Source organism: Haliotis rufescens, unplaced genomic scaffold (assembly GCF_023055435.1).
Source record: "Haliotis rufescens isolate VD_foot unplaced genomic scaffold, xgHalRufe1.0.p SCAF_4, whole genome shotgun sequence".
In the NCBI taxonomy this organism is placed as follows: domain Eukaryota; kingdom Metazoa; phylum Mollusca; class Gastropoda; order Lepetellida; family Haliotidae; genus Haliotis; species Haliotis rufescens.
In genome coordinates, this window is record NW_025964112.1 from 18,526,477 (window position 1) to 18,547,147 (window position 20,671).

General features: G+C 38.8%; 2 protein-coding genes across 2 annotated transcripts in view; both read left to right on the plus strand.

The window, feature by feature from the left end:
• The first annotated feature begins 2,000 nt into the window (after positions 1–2,000).
• LOC124149257 lies at positions 2,001–8,068 on the plus strand. Its single transcript, XM_046520718.2, has 3 exons — positions 2,001–2,240; positions 5,385–5,529; positions 7,387–8,068. Exons 1-3 carry the CDS (start codon positions 2,091–2,093, stop codon positions 7,788–7,790), a joined length of 699 nt encoding a protein of 232 aa, XP_046376674.1. The 5' UTR covers positions 2,001–2,090; the 3' UTR covers positions 7,791–8,068.
• Positions 8,069–19,672: 11,604 nt separating this feature from the next.
• Positions 19,673–20,671, plus strand: part of LOC124149258 (pleckstrin homology domain-containing family A member 8-like) — a 30,406-nt gene continuing 29,407 nt past the window's right edge. Inside the window, exon 1 of the mRNA XM_046520720.2 lies at positions 19,673–19,836. Coding sequence (XP_046376676.1) covers positions 19,797–19,836 — 40 coding nt within the window. The 5' untranslated portion in view covers positions 19,673–19,796. The remainder of the gene's footprint in view (positions 19,837–20,671) is intronic.

The following is a 20,671-nucleotide window of genomic DNA, read 5'->3' on the forward strand; positions in this document are numbered from 1 at the left end:
TTTATTTCCATAAAGTGGAGGGATTGGCAAACAAGCTAATTTTGCTTATCTGAATGCCTCTCCCAAACATGATACATATACAAATAGCAATGTATTGATAGTGGCATGAAAAAATAGCAATAGCATACATTGTGTAATTGGCATTAAAGGTAAGTATTGTTCTGTAAGTGTTTAATTACTGGATTATCTTCCATAACTACAGTTACATTATTATTTACATTCAGCACAACAACATCGCAGTATCATATAGGAAAGCCATCATCTCAGACAAAATCTCTAAATCGGCAAGAAGATAGAATAAAACTGTGCACCGATTTCAAAATTTCAAGATTTGTTACTGTCGTTACAATTGAATTACCATTTAGAATTGAATTTAAATGGCAGCCTTTTACGAAATAATACATGTTTTGCCTTACTGTACTGTTTAAGGGACACGTAATAAAGAAATGAAGTGCATCTTCCGTATGATAGCCACAACAACATCTCGGGCTGTCGGATATAAATCTAGCAAATTTTTCGGCGTTTAGATCACTGCAGCCAAGCCTGTGCGGCTTGCTACCAATAGATTTGACTGCGCTAAATTGAACTTTTGAACAGGATAGGCAACTTGAAGATTATGAGCAATACATATTTACTTGGGAGATTCATAACCATTTGAGCTCAGATACAGTTCACCTGGGGACATTTTTATGTTTCTTTGAAATGACACAGAAGCCCAAATGCAAGATGCCATGCAATTGTGCGATCGCAAAATAATCAGATGCATGTTATGTTGTTCCAGAAATCTTGATTTATCCGTTAGAATTAAATATTGTCAATGTCCCCGTAGCAGAATACTCCAGACTACGTGTCATCGTTTCACAAAGATTATGGTATGTAGATGGCACCTGTCTGTTTTTCACAGGTAAGGCAATTGCACATGCTGCACTCTATCTGGTTAGTTTCTTATCTGGCCTCCATTTCCGCACAAGCTGACAAAAAACGTCACTAATCTTGCATGCAAACGTGATACAACTATTTCTAGGGTGAGAATTGAATGATTTAAGGTAATGTTGATTTTTTACAATTTTTTGCAACATATGAATGTATTAAAAACTTATTGCATGAGTATATTAGCTACACCTCAAATAAACCACACGTCAAAATGAAAGGACTACAAGCAGGTGTATGCTTGAGGCTAATACCAGTTCCCACTGTGACGCTGTTGCTGGCAACAAAATTGTATGCCATATAATGTATCTGATATTATATTTACTGTGTGGTCCATAAACCAAATAGCTGACTAGCTTTCAAGATTTATTTCACGACCCATGTCATAATAAATAGCGTTTACCTGAAGGAATATTTCTGATTGAGAAATGCCAAGCAATTTTTCCAAAAGTGAGGATACGCACATGTTCCTTGAAATGACATTATGTATTGCCTTTGACGACTTAACTACATGTATTTTAATACTTACATTGTCTCGTGGATTTGTGCCTTTGCTACTTTTCAACCCCCTCCGGTCAAACGGGTACAACTGAAACAATATTTACCGGATAAAGCACCTTGATAAACTTTTGGCGATGTGATCTGATGTGTACACCGTGTGCTTGTTTATGTGTTGATATATTTTTCTCCACCTATTCAATGTGTGTCACGTGTTGTTTATGATGGAAAGTGTTAAAAGCTACGTATAATCGTACTCACTCATTCGCAATAATGATAAATATATTGCTTCGGGTTTTGTTCATTTATTTTTACAAAAAAATGGCTACAAAATCGTACCACCGAAAGACATGTTAGATTAATGACATATATTCAGCAAACCAAGATCTTTATACCAAAACGTCTCCTTAAAAAAGGGTCATATTTTATTTTCATAGAAACATTAAAATATAATTTCTCTCTCTCGTAATTGAGGAATAATAACGGAATGCGCATATATTGGGTATAAACTCGGACACATAGAAGCCGCTCCTAACCTACATTCCAGGCATATTTCTGAGATATTAAAATGTTATCAGTAAACACAGACATACTTCCATGTACGCCATTTAGCCACTTGTGTGGTTCCAAGTGACAGGCTATTACGCAAGACGACTGGAACCATGCGTTTATGTTTCGCCATTCTATTTTCTATGGCATCGGGCCTGATAATGCCGCTGACCAAACCAAATGGACAGGTTGATCTAAAGAGTTTAGTAAGTCACGTGTCGACTTTAGAAACAGCCATGACTTCGCTACAATCCCGTTTTCAGGTAAATGTATAATTTTCTTTTTGTTTGTTCCTTTATTCATGTTTGTTGGCAACATTCGTGAGGATTCGGGATCAGGATAGTCATTATCCTAAGTTAGAGCGACCTCGGGAGGTTCTAGGTATAGAAGCACGGTGTCTTGGCTGATTAAGTGACACCGTGCCCCAATAGTGTGAATCGTCACTAATGCTTGCTGTCACTGGTTCAAACCAGATTGTTTACCGACAGTGGCTTTAAACAACATTCATCTTGGAAACATATGATGTCATCCTTTGTATCATTGTATTCGTGAATACATAGCTGTCAGAAAATTGGGGGCACGGGTGGCCCAATCGTCTAAGGCGCCGCGATTCGCTGTGCAGAGTTGCGTCCGGTGGACACGCCAGAAACCTATGATTGTTTATGTTTCTAGCTTTGTCAGCACTATACCCGTGCTCGTGGGTTTCACCGAAGTGGTAAACGTCTGAGACCTGCATCACTTCGGGCTTTCCTCCCACATTAAGCTGACGCGCCGTGATATAACTGGAATACTGTTAAAAGCGGCGTTAAACACAACTCACTCACTGTCAGAAAATTACTGAATATATTAGATTTATCTCAAGTAAACCACAAGTCAAGATGAACAGGCAGGTAGGTACATAGGTAAGGATGATACCTGCTCCCACTATGACGATGTTACTGTGGTTTGGATGTTATTTTTGGCTAGATGTGGTGAACTCAGGTTTCATCCATAGTGTCAAATCGTTGCAAGAACATTTCTTGATCAGCTTCAAACAGCTAGATTTTCACGAGACATGGAGTTTGTTTATGAAATGTCAGAAGCTTTGGAAACCAACAAGCTGATACTTTCTTCATTGCCAAAGTTTCTGTGATAATGGAATGTACTCTCTCCTGGGAAATACCCACTGAACTAGTAGTATGATGTTCAGTCATTCGCCGGTCAGTCATCATCATATCGTGGATTATTTCTGGTGTTTTTTTCAGGTGAACAATTGACTTGCCTTTGCATGTGTTTGTGACATAGTCGGAATGGTACAATCGACTTTGCTTTATACAGAGCTTTCTATTGGATATAGAAAGGGTTTTGTCGCTGCACGTTCCTCGCGTTGGGCCATTTTCCAAAGATCACAAATTCCTGCTTATTTTACTGAATTGTTTTTGTGGATATTGTGGATTTTCCTACATACTGTAAATCTTGACATTAACGCGAGCATGAATTAAATGCGATAAATGCGAGTGATCTTTGCCCGCAGTATTAAACATCGCATTTATATCAACAATAAGACATTTTGGACAGCAGAAATACAAACTTAGACATACGCTGAAAACAAACAACTTTGTATTCCACATCACTGTTTATTGAGCAGCACTTGTAACAAGTACATAAACAATGTCATTCAAACACTAATTGCATCCTGTGTATTGTCACTGCTCGGGTCAAGACAACAGTTCTACTCACTTATGTCACCACTGATCACACCTGCAAGTCCAGACAGACGTCATCCACACAACACAGTGTCTTTGTTCTTTGCGACTGCGTCAAAGGTCGATACGAGCCAGCGCGCATGTACTGTTTTAGCGGAAGTACTCTACTCAGCGCGAATAAGCGGTGCTATTTGGTGTGTGATTGGATTAATGTAAGGTTGGATTCTGTGAGGATTCTCCTGTAAACATGACAGATAACGTTTTCTTTAGATGACATATCCACTGATGCTTGAGAGGAGGGGGTTGTCGCATTCATATTGAGGCGCATTTTTGGCTAGGGACCAGCGGTCGCATTCTTTTGGTGACGCATTAATTTCACGATTTACAGTATTACGTCGCAATAGTTGGACCAACTCTAATAGTGTAATCATAGCGTGGTGTTTTTAGATATCACGATACTGCTGTGATAGTAAAATGGTAACGATAAGTAGCTACACACTCTGTTGTGTGGTATGAGTGTCATGAAATGTTGAATTTTCACACGATGATTGAACTGATTTCCCAGCATGCGGTTAGAAAATACATGAACTTGTAGAGACTACCAGTACAAAATACACGAAGTGAGTGAGTGAAAGAGCAAATGGTGTTTTATGCCGCAGTAGGTTCCGTCAATATTTCACGCAGCTATATGATACCGACCTGTAAATAATCGACCAAGCAAATCAATGGCGGATAGCATGGCCAAAGGACAAGTTACACATGTTGACAACCCGATCCTCATTATTCAGAGGGGCGGTCGGGTAGCCTAGTGGTTAAAGCGTTCGCTCGTCACGCCGAAGACCCGGGTTCGAATCCCGACATGGGTACAATGTGTGAAGCACATTTCTGGTGTCCCCCGCCGTGATATTGCTGGAATATTGCTAAAAGCGGCGTAAAACCAAACTCACTCACTCACTCATTATACAGATCTTACGACAAGCTTAGCCGGTCTTACCCCGGAATATCCACGGGTCCCAAACATAATTCAACCCAAACTTTCCATGAATGACCATGAACATATCCCCACTACTAATAGGACATGGAATACGTTATTCGAATACAAGAAAATCCCGTATTCGAGAAAAAACGAAGTAATCGGTCTGGCGAAAGAGATATCGCGTTCATGATCAGTAATTGTCGGAACAACGATATAGCTGATAAAGCTCCTCGTTTTCCTAACCAGACAGGTTCATTCATCACGGAAGAATATGATGCCTTCAAGTCAATTATGACCTCATTGGAGAGTGTCAAATCTGTAAAAGAGTTCACACAGTCGTACGGAAATTACTATTATATCTTACAATTTACGTGATGTAATTATTGTGTATGCGCCTTTTCATTGATTTCGTTTACGTTTTCGTTTTGTCACAAATCGTGTTTTTTTTGTTAAAAAAAACCTTTCTTCCGGTGCAGGGGCGGTCGGGTAGCCTAGTGGTCAAAGCGTTAGCTCGTCACGCCGAAGACCCGGGTTCGATTCCCGACATGGGTACAATGTGTGAAGCCCATTTCTGGTGTCCCCCGCCGTGATATTGATGGAATATTGCTAAAAGCGGCGTAAAACCATACTCACTCACTCACTCCTTCCGACTCGGGCATTGTAGTTTGTTGTGTATTAAACTTGTGTCAGGAGAGACTGGATTTGTCCACATAGCGATGTGACTAAGCATCTGTGCTTCCCGCCAGGTAAACACGGTGCAGTTGGAGAATGTCAAGTCCCAGTTGAAGGCCACCGAGGACAAACTACGGACAACATCGGACGAGCTCCTCATTGTGCAGGCAAAGCAGGAGGTACTGCAGAAAACAACTAAAAATATGTCCCACATAGTCCGTGAGTACCTTTCCAGCTAATGAACTGATAGGAGGTGAGGTGAAATGGGGTTTAACGTCGCGTCCAAGATTATCGCACTTATATAGCGACGTGCATGTACGTGTGTGTGTGGCTGCTTGTACTAGTCCGGACTGATGCCGATTTATAATGCTAGCTCACTGAGATACCATGCCGCAGTTTAACATGAATACCCCACTCAGACACAGTATACTGACTCCGAGCCGACCAGTCCTTGTTTTAGCCCCTTAATGCCGAGCGCCAGACAGGGTAACAACAAGTACCATCTTTTAACGTCTTTTGGTATGACGCGGCCGGGGATCGAATCCCGGACCTTCCGCTCTCCGGGCGGACGCTCTACCACTAGACCACGGAGGCGGTCTTGAACTGATAGGAAGAAACCCTTGCATCTGAATGATGGTGAAACCATGCCCATGTAGTTGTCGTTGATCTCACACTATTGCAACACTACGAAAATCTTGAATATTTGATACCTGGTTTATATTCGTTGTTTTAGGAACAATCACACATCTAGTGAGGAAAATCTTTGATTATTCAGGGTATTTTACCTCTATTTTTTTCAAAATAAATTTGTTTGTGATGATTGCCACCGGTGGGATAATCGAGTCTGGATCGGACAATCAGTGATTGATATCATGAGCCATTGGGATCGATGACATGCTTCAACCAAGTCAGCGAGTCTGACCACCCGATCCCGTTAGTGGCCTCTTACGACAAGCATAGTCGCCTTTTACGGCAAGCATTGGTTGCTGAAGACCTATTCTACCCCTAATCGAAGATGAAGGTTATTGTAACGGACTTGTTATGAACTGAGAAAGGAAATTATTATTTGACTACCGCATCGGACATATTTCGTATGTTGTATTTCATGAACGAAACCGCCTCTAACTAATATGTTTAAAGTTGAATGTGATGATAGCTGCAGCAAAAATACAGGCACACCAACGGCAACCACGTAAAATCAGGGGAGGCAACACTCCGCATGTTAACGACCATTGAAAAGATAACACAATTACTTTCTTTTAACCACCATATGTTAACGCACTCACAACAAAGTTTACACTAAATTACAGCATAGGGATACGATAGAAGTTGAGACCCACATTGTATAAAAGAATATAAGTTTCCAAATAAAACAATGTTGGAAAACAATTACTTATGTTCCAAGGATCAACTCGATAAGCATACCAGTTACAAGATGTTAATGATTCCTTGAAAGTATTGCTGCGTTTATGCTGGAAATGTCACACAAACCAAATTTGGACAATACATGTAATCTGATTAGTTGGTTAACATGAACAGACGCCTACAGGTTTTGGGACTATTTTCGCTTTGGGGATAAAATATTGGTCCAATTCCGAAGTTAAATTATGCATTTGTCGTAAAATTCCATTCAATGTGGGACAAGGGTTTTCGTATTAGTTTTTGGATGTGCTAGGAAAACATATGTGATAATTTACATTCCCGCATAACCAATAGATATCGCGCACATTGATAGTTTCCGGAAAAAAAAAATAACACGGAAATAGAGTCCGAGTGTAATTACTGAAAAGAGTAAGAAATTAAAGTAAGAAAACCTACGGGGTCCTGCTTCGGTCTTATTAACAACAATACACTTTATATCTTCAAAGAATAACAGGAACCTTAAGTCAAAGGCATCTAACATCACCCTAACGTGACACGTAAGAAGAAAATCACAGTTACCTTTTCCTTTGAGTATACACCCCATTAATTATCAGGCTACCTCAAGCCTTCTATCCGCAATTATCCCTAGCAAAGTGTAAATGTTCCTGAATATCAAAGAATCTTCCTGTAATGCTTTACCTTAAATTCTTGCAGTTGAACTTGACGCAGATGTTGCCTTCGAGGTGACCCAGAAGGCAGAAAAAGTTGGATTGTCTACTACTCTCAAGTTTGATACAATACAGACGAATGTAGGGAAAGCCTATAGCCAAAGGACAGGCGTGTTTAAGGCACCTGTTTCTGGAACGTATTTGTTCTGGGCAGACGTAATGATTTCTAACCACCATAACGATGGCTATTTAACCCTGAACCAGAACGGGGTGATTCTTGACACTGCATACGCACATTCCCTGGCTGGCCACAACAACGGCCTGATCGTCCTAACAACTGTCTCCCGACTAAATCAAGGAGCCAGGATCACCTTTTCGTTTAATTCCTCCACTGCGGTCGTTGGCGGAGGCGTTTCCAGCTACGGCGGCACACTGCTACGTGCTCGTTAAAAGACTATCTTGAATGCCACACTGAAGAGTATCGGACATGAGTATCTATGTTAAATAGACCGTGTCGTTGTTACTGAAGTTGCTGTTTAAAACTCTTATTCGAGGAAAAGTTGTGTTACGAACTGTTCAATTTCTCGCCTAGTTACTTCGGAACCATGCCGGATATTACTAAGCGAAAACGTTCCTGTGTCACTTATGGGCCATCAAATGTGCCATTGCAGGGTGTCGGTCGTTCATGCAAAAATAATACTTCAAGCATAAAATTGTGTCTGTCTAAACTCGTATTAATGGTTCCGTAATGCTAATGTAATAACGCCAAAACCTTAACGTCAAATGACGTGCTCCGCAGTGACGGTCGAAATCAAAGCATGATTAGTTTAAACACTAAACAAACCAACTTTGATACAAAATACTGATATTGTTCCGAGATAGAGTCGCACCTTATACCTGTGAGGAACCCTTGATCGCAGGTTAGAATCCCGATTCGAACTATTTATGATGTCAGGGTTTTTGTTAAGGGCAGGATATTCGGTCACTGCTTCCAAGTCATACCCTTTTTTGTCTAAAAGGAGGTGCCAAAATAAGTCGTTTCTTGGTGGGTACTCGAAGGCATAATCAAGGACGCCAACAGAATCCTGGAGCCCAACAAAGATGTACCCCACCCAAGCTGCACCATACAGAACTGTGACAACCGCGTGTGCGTGGGTGCCCGCCCGGGCAGAAATCTAATGATGGTTCAGTACATGTATATGGGTACAGAGAGGTTCGAGCACGATCTAAACACATTCCAGGACATCAACGCCTTCCTCACTCTCTGCGGAGTCGATGGAATGAAAGTAACCCCGACTTCCTCTCCAACGCAGCAGTCACCTCAGTCAATGGTCACTATGGCATATACCTGCTCACAGGGAAGCTCAGGTAGTCGCCACAGACACAAGTAGCCAGCTGCTACCGCGCCTTACAAGCCCTGACCCCGACCCCCTCCAACCCAAGCCCAATTTTTTCCACCTGTTCTCTTATATTGTTCCTTGACTGCCCTCTCCCCACCCAACCCAGCCCAAACTCACCCAAGTTAGAACCTTTATTTTGTCTCGACATTTACTTTTGGGGGGATTCGCACTTTTACCTTATTATTAATTTTTATTCATAGATCACCCAGTAATATAGTGCAACCCCGTGTGCGAAATACGCTTTTATGTCGGAAAGCGCACGTTAAATATCAAATATCATCATCAATATTTGTTGGTTTCACAATACTTTTTTTGATGAGTAAAAAGCTATAACCTTTGTCCAGTATTTTCTGGAAAACAATGTTTTCAAAATATAAAATGACCTGTCCCTTATCAGCAGATTGCTAATACATCCCATGGTGCCTAAGGGGACACGGGTGGCCCAGTCGTCTAAGGCGACGCGATTCGTTGTGCAGAGTTGCGTACCTTGGGCACGCCAGAAACCTGTGATTGTGGGTTCGAATCCCGGTTCGCCTCGATTATGTTTCTAGGTTTGTCAGCACCATACCCGTGCTCGTGGGTTTCACCGAAGTGGTAAACGTCTGAGACCTGCATCACTTTGGGTTTTCCTCCCACATTAAGCTGACGTGCAGTGATATAACTGGAATAATGTTAAAAGCGGCGCTAAACCCAACTCACTTACTCATGGTGCCTATAGGAACTTATAACCATCCTGACAATATATCGAGTTGAAGACGTTCGAGTTTATGAAGTTTCAGTTTGTACAATCAAGAATTATAAGAACTCAGTAATTACGATCAATACCATAATGTCCCAGCCATAAATAACAATAGTCCCCGGGGCTATTTAACTGTACCCATGTCAATATGAAGTACGGCATTGCCATCTTTCAAAGTGTATAATTGACACTGCTCATCTGAAGTCGGGTTGATGAAATCGAACTCAGGATGTGCGTTCTTTGCACAACAACACTTGACTACGTGATCATGTCGCCGGTAATGGAAGGAAAAGGAAGATACAGTTTCAATGATAGCCACATAACCTTGGAACATGAGAAGGTCGTGTATAAAATACATGTAATTATCATTTGTAGATGTCACAACGACCTCTGTTGTGTTATTCATGGAAACAGCAACTGCCAAACGTTGGTGTTTGATGGGCTTGTTTGGGGGATGTAAGCAACAACACACAGATGTAGTCTAGTGAGTGAGTATGGTTTAACGCCGCTTTTAGCAATATTCCAGCAATATCACGACAGGGGACACCAGAAATGGGCTTCACACATTGTATCCATGTCGGGAATCGAACCCGGGTCTTCGGCGTGACGAGCGAACGCTTTGACCACTAGGCTACTCGACCGCCCCAGATGTAGTCTAAACACTATCTATTTTATTAGGTTTCAAAACGTTCAATAGACGCAGGACTATCACACACAATAATTGCAGATAATCTATCAAAAGGGGTGGTTTTGTATCTCAATTGTTATCGATTTCTCTTGTTAAATGTGCATATCTTAAAACGTTCACCATACACAGACTGCGACGGCCAGACATTGTCTTGTGCGAATGTACATGTGTCAACAATACAAGTACATGGCACAACGCCGGGTGTCACGTGACATCATCACATCACCTGCACTGAACCCCTTCACAGCGTTAGCGCGAAAGCGATTAAAAATGATACAGATCGCTTATACAAACAGAATATTTACATGAGCAACTAATTATCTATTAATTATGTACAGGTATTTATTAGCCCCGTGACAAGTTTGCAGAGTGTGGTATGAATAATATTTGACTCAAGTGTACAAACATAACAACACTAAATTACCTCCCAGACTATATAGATGCAATTCAATTCTTGACGGGTGAATATTAATTAATTTCTGACAATTACAAATATTCCAGTCCTGAATCCGGATTTTACCAGATGAACAATTAACGTGTTAAAAAAAACTGAATTCGACGTTGTATATGATTCTTGAGTGGATACTTTCAAACATTACGATGATGCCATTAATGTATGTAATGTGTTTTAGGTCAGTACAGTTGCAATTGTAGTGTGACGTTGTATTGACCTGTTCACCATAAATCAATTACAAAATTATGTATAGTCTATAGAAGACCACTCAGATTTATAAGTTACGGAAAAAACTTGAACTATTGTTTTGACTGGTATGTGCCATGTAGCATGACAACAACTTCTTTTCGCTGTATTGCGGTGTAATTCGGAAACATGACATGGTCAACTGCGAAAATGAGTGCCAAAAGAAGATTTCCGAAATTCATGTGAAAATCTAACTTTGACCAAGCCTTCATACAAGATGAATTGTTAAAAAATGTAGAGAAACATAATCTTGATTAAAACACGGGTTTGGCAGAAGAAATAGTAATCAAAGTGAACATTCGACACGGAATGAAGAGCAAACATATGACAAAATACAGAAACATGTAACGTTCCGAGGCTGTAAGTATATTTAGAAGATATCCACATACTGTCCATACTTAAATTTTCAAAATATTGAACAACAGTTGAAGGTACCACCGCGTATCATTCGTCCCCGCACGCATATTGACGTAACCTACAACACGGAGACTATACAAAGTCTACATTGACTTCATCCCCACAAGAAGACTGGAATGCGTCGGTATCTGATCAAAGGGAGATAATAATGTCACGCCAAGTTATGTCTTTTACACAACGGCTCTAAACATCGTATGACTTGCCTTTCATCACATGCTTTGTTCCGTCCATATCCGGAAAATGTTCGCTTTGTCCTGGAATGCGAAAGATTCCCCGCTGGTCACGAAGGTGACGTTCCAGACATTAACCTTACATTTCTACGTTTTCTTTTTATTGGAAGGCATATGTGACCAACTCGTGCCATTTCGGGGCAATCCGAATATAGACTCGTGTCCATGTTAAAGGATACCATATCATCATTAATTTATTATTTTCATAGATATTGTGTTACGTAAATAGGCAGTTATAAAGAGTACTAACTGTCATTCCATAACAAAAAAAAAGGAAACAAGTACAGGTTATTCTCTAGAGAAAGAAAGAATATCTGTGGGACAAGTTCTATTTATCACTTTCACACTTTAGAGAGTAGCACCAGCTTCTGGTATTCCAGATGCGGCAGTACATGGGTGTCACGAAGTGGTTATCTGACCAATATATCAATGATGAATTTTATTATTCGTCGTTCTTTTTTAACAAAAATCAATACGATATTTAGCCCTAAGTACATGATCATGCATTCTCAGTTTTATAGATAGTTTTTTGTCACTCTGAATACTGATGCACAGTGAAATATGTTTCAATATGCAAGAGCTGAATATCCTTTTGTTAAAAGGTATATTTAACATGCAATTCAACTCACCTATTCCCTGCCTTTTTATAAAATATTATTTTCTCAAATGCGATTTTAAAATAAGATGCTATACATTGACAATACCATGGTCGTTTTCAGTTTAAAATAACTTCCAAAATGACTTTATCAGACTATTTAGTTAAGAATCGCAGTCGTGATTTTGTCTTTTTCATGTTGAAAAGGACATTTTAACTTATTTACGTCATGACTTTTTCTTTTCATGGGCAGTGTTAACAAATAACATACTGTAAGGTCTTCGGGCCCACATAGCATACAACACAGAGGTACGAACACAAGACGTTTACTTGACAAGGACAATAACGAGACTGGTTACAATCGAAATCGGATCACGCGTCATAGTCTATGATTCCACGTGCAGCCACACACTACTGTTGGGGACCGTTGCGTTCGGGCGAAGCTGTCCAGTGCCGGGAACAACCTCACAATACACAATTTATATGTGCTCGTTACAATGTCATTATCAAGGAATGCCATATCCATCATGTCCAGAGATATAAGAACATGTTTTATCTGCATTTTGAACACGCTTAAGAGATATATTTTTCCAACCATAGCACCACAGTATAGTGTCGTTTACTTTTGTATTGCATTATGCTAACAAACAATCTCTTCTGCAACCCGAATTATACACAACAGTACTCAGAGACAAACGATTAGTTGGAGCAATGTGTAAATTTCGAATATCTCTTCACAACTTTCGAGTCATTATTCGTAAAAGGTCATTGTTAAATATACCTCATACAGAATCTATATGTAAAGACTGTGACCTTCATTTAGTAGAGGATGAATACCATGTCTTTTTTGTATGTAAGAAATATATTCACTTGAGAAGTACTTTTTTACCTCATCACAGAAATATTATAAAAGTAATATTACATTTGCAAATTTATTTAAATCATGTGATATCAATGTACTACGCTTGATAGCTTTATATTTATGTAAATTATTTAAAATGAGATCGACAGAGATGTAACCCTCTGGACATGTGACCTAAAATGTTACTATGGGCATGAATTACGAAATGATCTTGATTGATATTCAGGATTTCTAAATGTACACGAGTGAGTGAGTGAGTGTGTATGGTTTTACGCCGCTTTTAGCAATATTCCAGCAATATCACGGCGGGGGACACCAGAAATGGGCTTCACACATTGTACCCATGTCGGGAATCGAACCCGGGTCTTCGGCGTGACGAGCGAACGCTTTAACCACTAGGCTACCCGACCGCCCCAAATGTACACGAACATCATCGTATACCCATTGTAATATTCAAATCCTGTTGGGATTCCAAGTTAAAAGTGGTCTTCATGCAGTAACCAATGCTGGACGACTTGATGCATCGGATGGTAAGGCTCGATAACTTGGTTGATTGTGTATCATCATACCCCGTTGTTCACAGCACCATACTGGTTTGTCTGCTCAAGTCGTTATAGGCTGTCGTCATATAACTATATATGTGCGGCGATAACATCAAACAAACTTTAATATTCAAAGCTCGTTGAAATTCAAGGTGTTCAGAAAAAGGGAACACTATCAATCTTATCAACTACTGTAAGACTTGCAGCTGCGCACAAACTAAGCGTTTGATAACAATTACTACAGCTTTGGCAGTTGGTGTTTAACAAATGTTATATTTGGGATAACACTTTCTTAGTAAAGTACAGATTCTCGTACTTTTTTTGGTTGAGTCCCGTCCGGGATTCGAACCCACACTTGCCAGAGTGATGCACCTAATCGGCAGCACACAAAGTCAGCGATCTAACCCACTCAGCCACCGAGGCTTCCACAAAATTGAAAGTCCGACAACTGGTATTCTAGATCACGTACTTTGAGTACCCCTCTGACAAGTGTAAATTGGCACGGCTCCCAAGTGTTATCCCAAATATAACATTTGTTACTTTTGACCACTTTCTAAATGGCATTGTGTATTCATAGTTGGTATTTAGTTGAATACATTGTGTTGGAATAATATTGCCCCTTAGAGATTTAATAAGCGAGAATATGACAGCTACGTGATAAATCGCAAAGAACAATGAAGAACAAAACGTGGATTATTTCACAAATGTCTATTTTAAGATGAAAGTATTCTGGTTTTTGTTAAATGTTATCAGAAGTGTTCAACTATGTCATAGAATTCACTCTTGGTCACCGACTGCTCATTGTTCGAGTTTCAGCAGAAGTTCGAAAAATGGTCACCTTGGCCCTTCTTCTGTTCTTTCAAATACACAAGTATAAAATGATAGAAGATAATCAGGTAACCTACTTCTGTTCTTTCAAATACACAGCTAGAAAGTGATAGAAGATAATCAGGCTACCTGCTTCTGTTCTTTCAAATACACAACTAGAAAGTGATAGAAGATAATCAGGCTACCTGCTTCTGCTATTTCAAATACACAACTAGAAAGTGATAGAAGATAATCAGGTTACCTGCCTCTGTTCTTGATCAAATACACAACTAGAAAGTGATAGAAGATAATCAGGTTACCTGCTTCTGTTCTTTCAAATACACAACTAGAAAGTGATAGAAGATGATCAGGTAACCTACTTCTGTTCTTGATCAAATACACAACTAGAAAGTGATAGAAGATAATCAGGCTACCTGCTTCTGTTCTTTCAAATACACAACTAGAAAGTGATAGAAGATAATCAGGCTACCTGCTTCTGCTATTTCAAATACACAACTAGAAAGTGATAGAAGATAATCAGGTTACCTGCCTCTGATCTTGATCAAATACACAACTAGAAAGTGATAGAAGATAATCAGGTTACCTGCTTCTGTTCTTTCAAATACACAACTAGAAAGTGAAAGAAGATAATCATGTTACCTACTTCTGTTCTTTCAAATACACAACTAGAAAGTGATAGAAGATAATCAGGCTACCTGCTTCTGTTCTTTCAAATACACAACTAGAAAGTGATAGAAGATAATCAGGCTACCTGCTTCTGCTATTTCAAATACACAACTAGAAAGTGATAGAAGATAATCAGGTTACCTGCCTCTGTTCTTGATCAAATACACAACTAGAAAGTGATAGAAGATAATCAGGTTACCTGCTTCTGTTCTTTCAAATACACAACTAGAAAGTGATAGAAGATGATCAGGTTACCTACTTCTGTTCTTGATCAAATACACAACTAGAAAGTGATAGAAGATAATCAGGCTACCTGCTTCTGTTCTTTCAAATACACAACTAGAAAGTGATAGAAGATAATCAGGCTACCTGCTTCTGCTATTTCAAATACACAACTAGAAAGTGATAGAAGATAATCAGGTTACCTGCTTCTGTTCTTTCAAATACACAACTAGAAAGTGATAGAAGATAATCAGGCTACCTGCTTCTGTTCTTTCAAATACACAACTAGAAAGTGATAGAAGATAATCAGGCTACCTACTTCTGTTCTTTCAAATACACAACTAGAAAGTGATAGAAGATAATCAGGTTACCTGCCTCTGTTCTTGATCAAATACACAACTAGAAAAAGGTAGAAGATAATCAGGTTACCTGCTTCTGTTCTTACAAATACACAACTAGAAAGTGATAGAAGATAATCAGGTTACCTGCTTCTGTTCTTACAAATACACAACTAGAAAGTGATAGAAGATAATCAGGCTATGTGCTTCTGTTCTTACAAATACACAACTAGAAAGTGATAGAAGATAATCAGGTTACCTACTTCTGTTCTTGATCAAATACACAAATGGTAGGGATAGAAGATAATCAGGTTACCTGCTTCTGTGTTTTTTTCAAATACACAACTAGAAAGTGAAAGAAGATAATCAGGTTACCTGCTTCTGTTCTTACAAATACACAACTAGAAAGTGATAGAAGATAATCAGGTTACCTGCTTCTGTTCTTACAAATACACAACTAGAAAGTGAAAGAAGATAATCAGGTTACCTACTTCTGTTCTTTCAAATACACAATTAGAAAGTGATAGAAGATAATCAGGTTACCTACTTCTGTTCTTGATCAAATACACAAATTGTAGGGATAGAAGATAATCAGGTTACCTGCTTCTGTGTTTTTTTCAAATACACAACTAGAAAGGGACAGAAGATAATCAGGTTACCTGCTTCTGTTCTTACAAATACACAACTAGAAAGTGATAGAAGATAATCAGGTTACCTGCTTCTGTTCTTACAAATACACAACTAGAAAGTGAAAGAAGATAATCAGGTTACCTACTTCTGTTCTTTCAAATACACAATTAGAAAGTGATAGAAGATAATCAGGTTACCTACTTCTGTTCTTGATCAAATACACAAATTGTAGGGATAGAAGATAATCAGGTTACCTGCTTCTGTGTTTTTTTCAAATACACAACTAGAAAGGGACAGAAGATAATCAGGTTACCTACTTCTGTTCTTGATCAAATACACAACTAGAAAGGGATAGAAGATAATCAGGCTACCTGCTTCTGTTCTTTCAAATACACAACTAGAAAGTGATAGAAGATAATCAGGCTACCTACTTCTGTTCTTTCAAATACACAACTAGAAAGTGATAGAAGATAATCAGGTTACCTGCCTCTGTTCTTGATCAAATACACAACTAGAAAAAGGTAGAAGATAATCAGGTTACCTGCTTCTGTTCTTACAAATACACAACTAGAAAGTGATAGAAGATAATCAGGTTACCTGCTTCTGTTCTTACAAATACACAACTAGAAAGTGATAGAAGATAATCAGGTTACCTACTTCTGTTCTTGATCAAATACACAAATGGTAGGGATAGAAGATAATCAGGTTACCTGCTTCTGTGTTTTTTTCAAATACACAACTAGAAAGTGAAAGAAGATAATCAGGTTACCTGCTTCTGTTCTTACAAATACACAACTAGAAAGTGATAGAAGATAATCAGGTTACCTGCTTCTGTTCTTACAAATACACAACTAGAAAGTGAAAGAAGATAATCAGGTTACCTACTTCTGTTCTTTCAAATACACAATTAGAAAGTGATAGAAGATAATCAGGTTACCTACTTCTGTTCTTGATCAAATACACAAATTGTAGGGATAGAAGATAATCAGGTTACCTGCTTCTGTGTTTTTTTCAAATACACAACTAGAAAGGGACAGAAGATAATCAGGTTACCTACTTCTGTTCTTGATCAAATACACAACTAGAAAGGGATAGAAGATAATCAGGTTACCTACTTCTGTTCTTGATCAAATACACAAATGGTAGGGATAGAAGATAATCAGGTTACCTGCTTCTGTTCTTACAAATATACAACTAGAAAGTGATAGAAGATAATCAGGTTACCTGCTTCTGTTCTTGATCAAATACACAACTAGAAAAAGGTAGAAGCTAATCAGGTTACCTACTTCTGTTCTTACAAATACACAACTAGAAAGTGATAGAAGATAATCAGGTTACCTACTCCTGTTCTTGATCAAATACACAACTAGAAAGTGATAGAAGCTAATCAGGTTACCTACTTCTGTTCTTACAAATACACAACTGGAAAGTGAAAGAAGATAATCAGGTTATGTGCTTCTGTTCTTTCAAATACACAACTAGAAAGGGATAGATGATAATCAGGTCACCTCCTGTTATTTCAAATACACAACTAGAAAGTGATAGAAGATAATCAGGTTACCTGCTTCTGTTCTTACAAATACACAACTAGAAAGTGAAAGAATCTTCTAATCAGGTTATGTGCTTCTGTTCTTTCAAATACACAAGTAGAAAGTGATAGAAGATAATCGGGTTAGTTTTTAGTCATGGTAAACCTTCCATTATCCAGTGTATTAAGTATCCATTTTATGTTTTATAATATAATTATATATGATACTCGGGTAAATCAGGTATTGTCATATGATCACGTCGAATACATTATTACTTCATAACAATTTGCGAAACGTTTCCGTAACTTCTCCATTTCCAGTGAGTTAAGAAGGACCCTTATCATACCCCATCATTTGTTGTTGTTGTTGTTGTTGTTGTTGTTGTTGTTGTTGTTGTTGTTTTCTGTGTGTTTTCTTTCTTCTTTTGTAGGCACAGAATGCCATCGGTATGCTGTCAAGGGTGAACATATTAAAAGTTCAACGTCCATTCCAGTCGTAATCTGTTACTATTTTAACAGGAACAATATGTTGATGTACTCAGAAGTGAAGGTTTTATCGTAGTCGAACAATGACAAGTTGAAAAGTTAGAACCAAGTCACGTAAAACAATATGTCCATATGTGGGGGTCGAACGCATTACTGTTGGTTAAAACGTTACCAGAGAATACTTATTAACAGAGCAAATTCAGCTAAAGCTCCACACAGCGATAGCCTATTCGCGGAGTTGTAAACGCGCTGGGAAGGAGTATGGAGAAGCTGGGCACCGTCTCTCATTTGATTGTAGTCAAAACGGCCTCATGTCAGAACGGCCTCAAAACTCAACAGTCAAAACGGCCACAAAAAAGGTTAAAATGGCCACAGACCCATTGTCAAAACGGCCACAACAAAATTGTTATCACCCCGGCATATAATGCGGGGGTATATAGCGATCAGCCAGTCTGTCTGTCCGTCCGTCTGTCAGTCTGACCGTCTGTCCGTCTGTCCGTCCGTCCGTCCGTAATCATTTCCTTTTCCGGGGAAGAATTCGAAAACCATTTAGTGTATTTGATCGAAACTTGGCAAAGCTATCAGGCACATACTGAAGTGGTGCCCTTTGATATTTTGGGATTTTTCTCATTTTTATTTTTTAATTTTTTTATGGAATGAATTTGGACATAGACTCAATTGGGGATGGGGTTCGTTTCCGGGGCAGAATTCGAAAACCATTCAGTGTATTTGATCAAAACTTGGCAAATCTATCAGGCACATACTGATCGAAGTGGTGCCTTTTGATCTTTTGGGATTTTTCTAATTTTTATTTTTTTTCAAATTTTATGGAATGAACTTGGACATAAACTCAATTGGGGATGGGGTTCGTTTCCAGGGCAGAATTCGAAAACCATTCAGTGTATTTGATTGAAACTTGGCAAAGCTATCAGGCACATACTGAAGTGATGCCTTTTATTTATTTTTTTACGAATTTTTATTTTTTACAATTTTTATGTAAAGAAGTAGGACCTAGACTCCATTGGGGAACGGGTTCGTTTCCGGGCCAGAATTCGAAAACCATTCAGTAGGTTAAACAATGTATGCTTCTAAAAGAACATTCAACTGTTGACTCATAACATACAGAATTGCACATTTACTAAAGGTTACTTTACAGACAGCTGCCGGGGGGATATGTCATCTTTCTGATGACTCTTGTTCTGTGTGGCCGTTAAGACTATTTATTGTGTCCATTAGGACTGGGTTTTTTTCTGCCGTTCTGACTATGGGTTGTTGCCGTTTTGAGTGTTTGCCTTGGCCTTTTTGACCTTACCTTTTGAGGCCGTTCTGACTTGGGGCCGTTTTGACCCGCTCCCTCTCATATTAGCTTGCGCAGCGCAACTAGGACATGGTACTAGTCTGCTAGGCACATCAAATGTTATAAAAATCTCCTAAAATCTCTTAAGTTATAAAACCCATCTTGCCAATTCTATATTTTGCCAATTTAGAATTTTATCCACCTAAATCCATATACTAAGTGTTGTATTTGCATGATACGAAACTGAACATTTTGATTAGCTTTACATGTTGACGTTTGACAACAAATATGGAAGGCGTGTTATGGAAGTGGACAAATTATTTATCGGGTAAGAAAATGAGACATGCTGGCTCATTGTGAAAACTTTTGCTTTTTTCGGAAGCGTTCACATTTCTGTCGTGAACAACCAGTTTTTCTTTTTGTTTATTCAACGAAACGCAAACATATTTGAACACAATACTCCCCGTGTGACTGTCAAATCCTCAATTTAGATTTTAGTTTTTTTACGCCGGTTTTGTGTGATCGGACTGTTCAATATGGATCATGATATACTTTAGTCTGTCGCGACAATAGAGTCATTTGCTTATTCCCTATGTAAGTAAACTGATAAACTTGATTTGTATATGCGATCATATCCACGATACACATGTTAGGTGTCAGGTGATCATGAGGCTAGTGTTGATGTTAATAGTTTTCCCACAGTAATAACGATGTTACTGGTTACTGAATTTCTTTTGAAAACGTTTCATTTCCTTGCCTGCCCAGATGCAACATTTGCTGACTGACTTTTAGGTAATCACCCTAATTAGCAGCAAAACTATAAAATACTGTCAATACATCATATAGGAAGCTGACAAATGTCAGGCTGTGATGAGAGTGTGTCATGTTAGTTCCATTCTCACTTCTTAGATTACTTTTACCACATATATGCAGATTCCTTTCTCCTGCTATTTATTTTTTAAATTGTAGACTTTAGCAGTCCAAGTATTGTAAGAAGAGGTTGTAATAGGCCATATATATCAGAAATGTTAGATAGAGACAAATTTTACAGTGGTTTAGGTACAGTCGGTTTTCACATGGAACATGCTGCTATTTTGCCAAGCTCATTAAAATCAGATCTTAGTTCTCGCTTCCACTAAACAAAGATCTGAGGACATCCCATT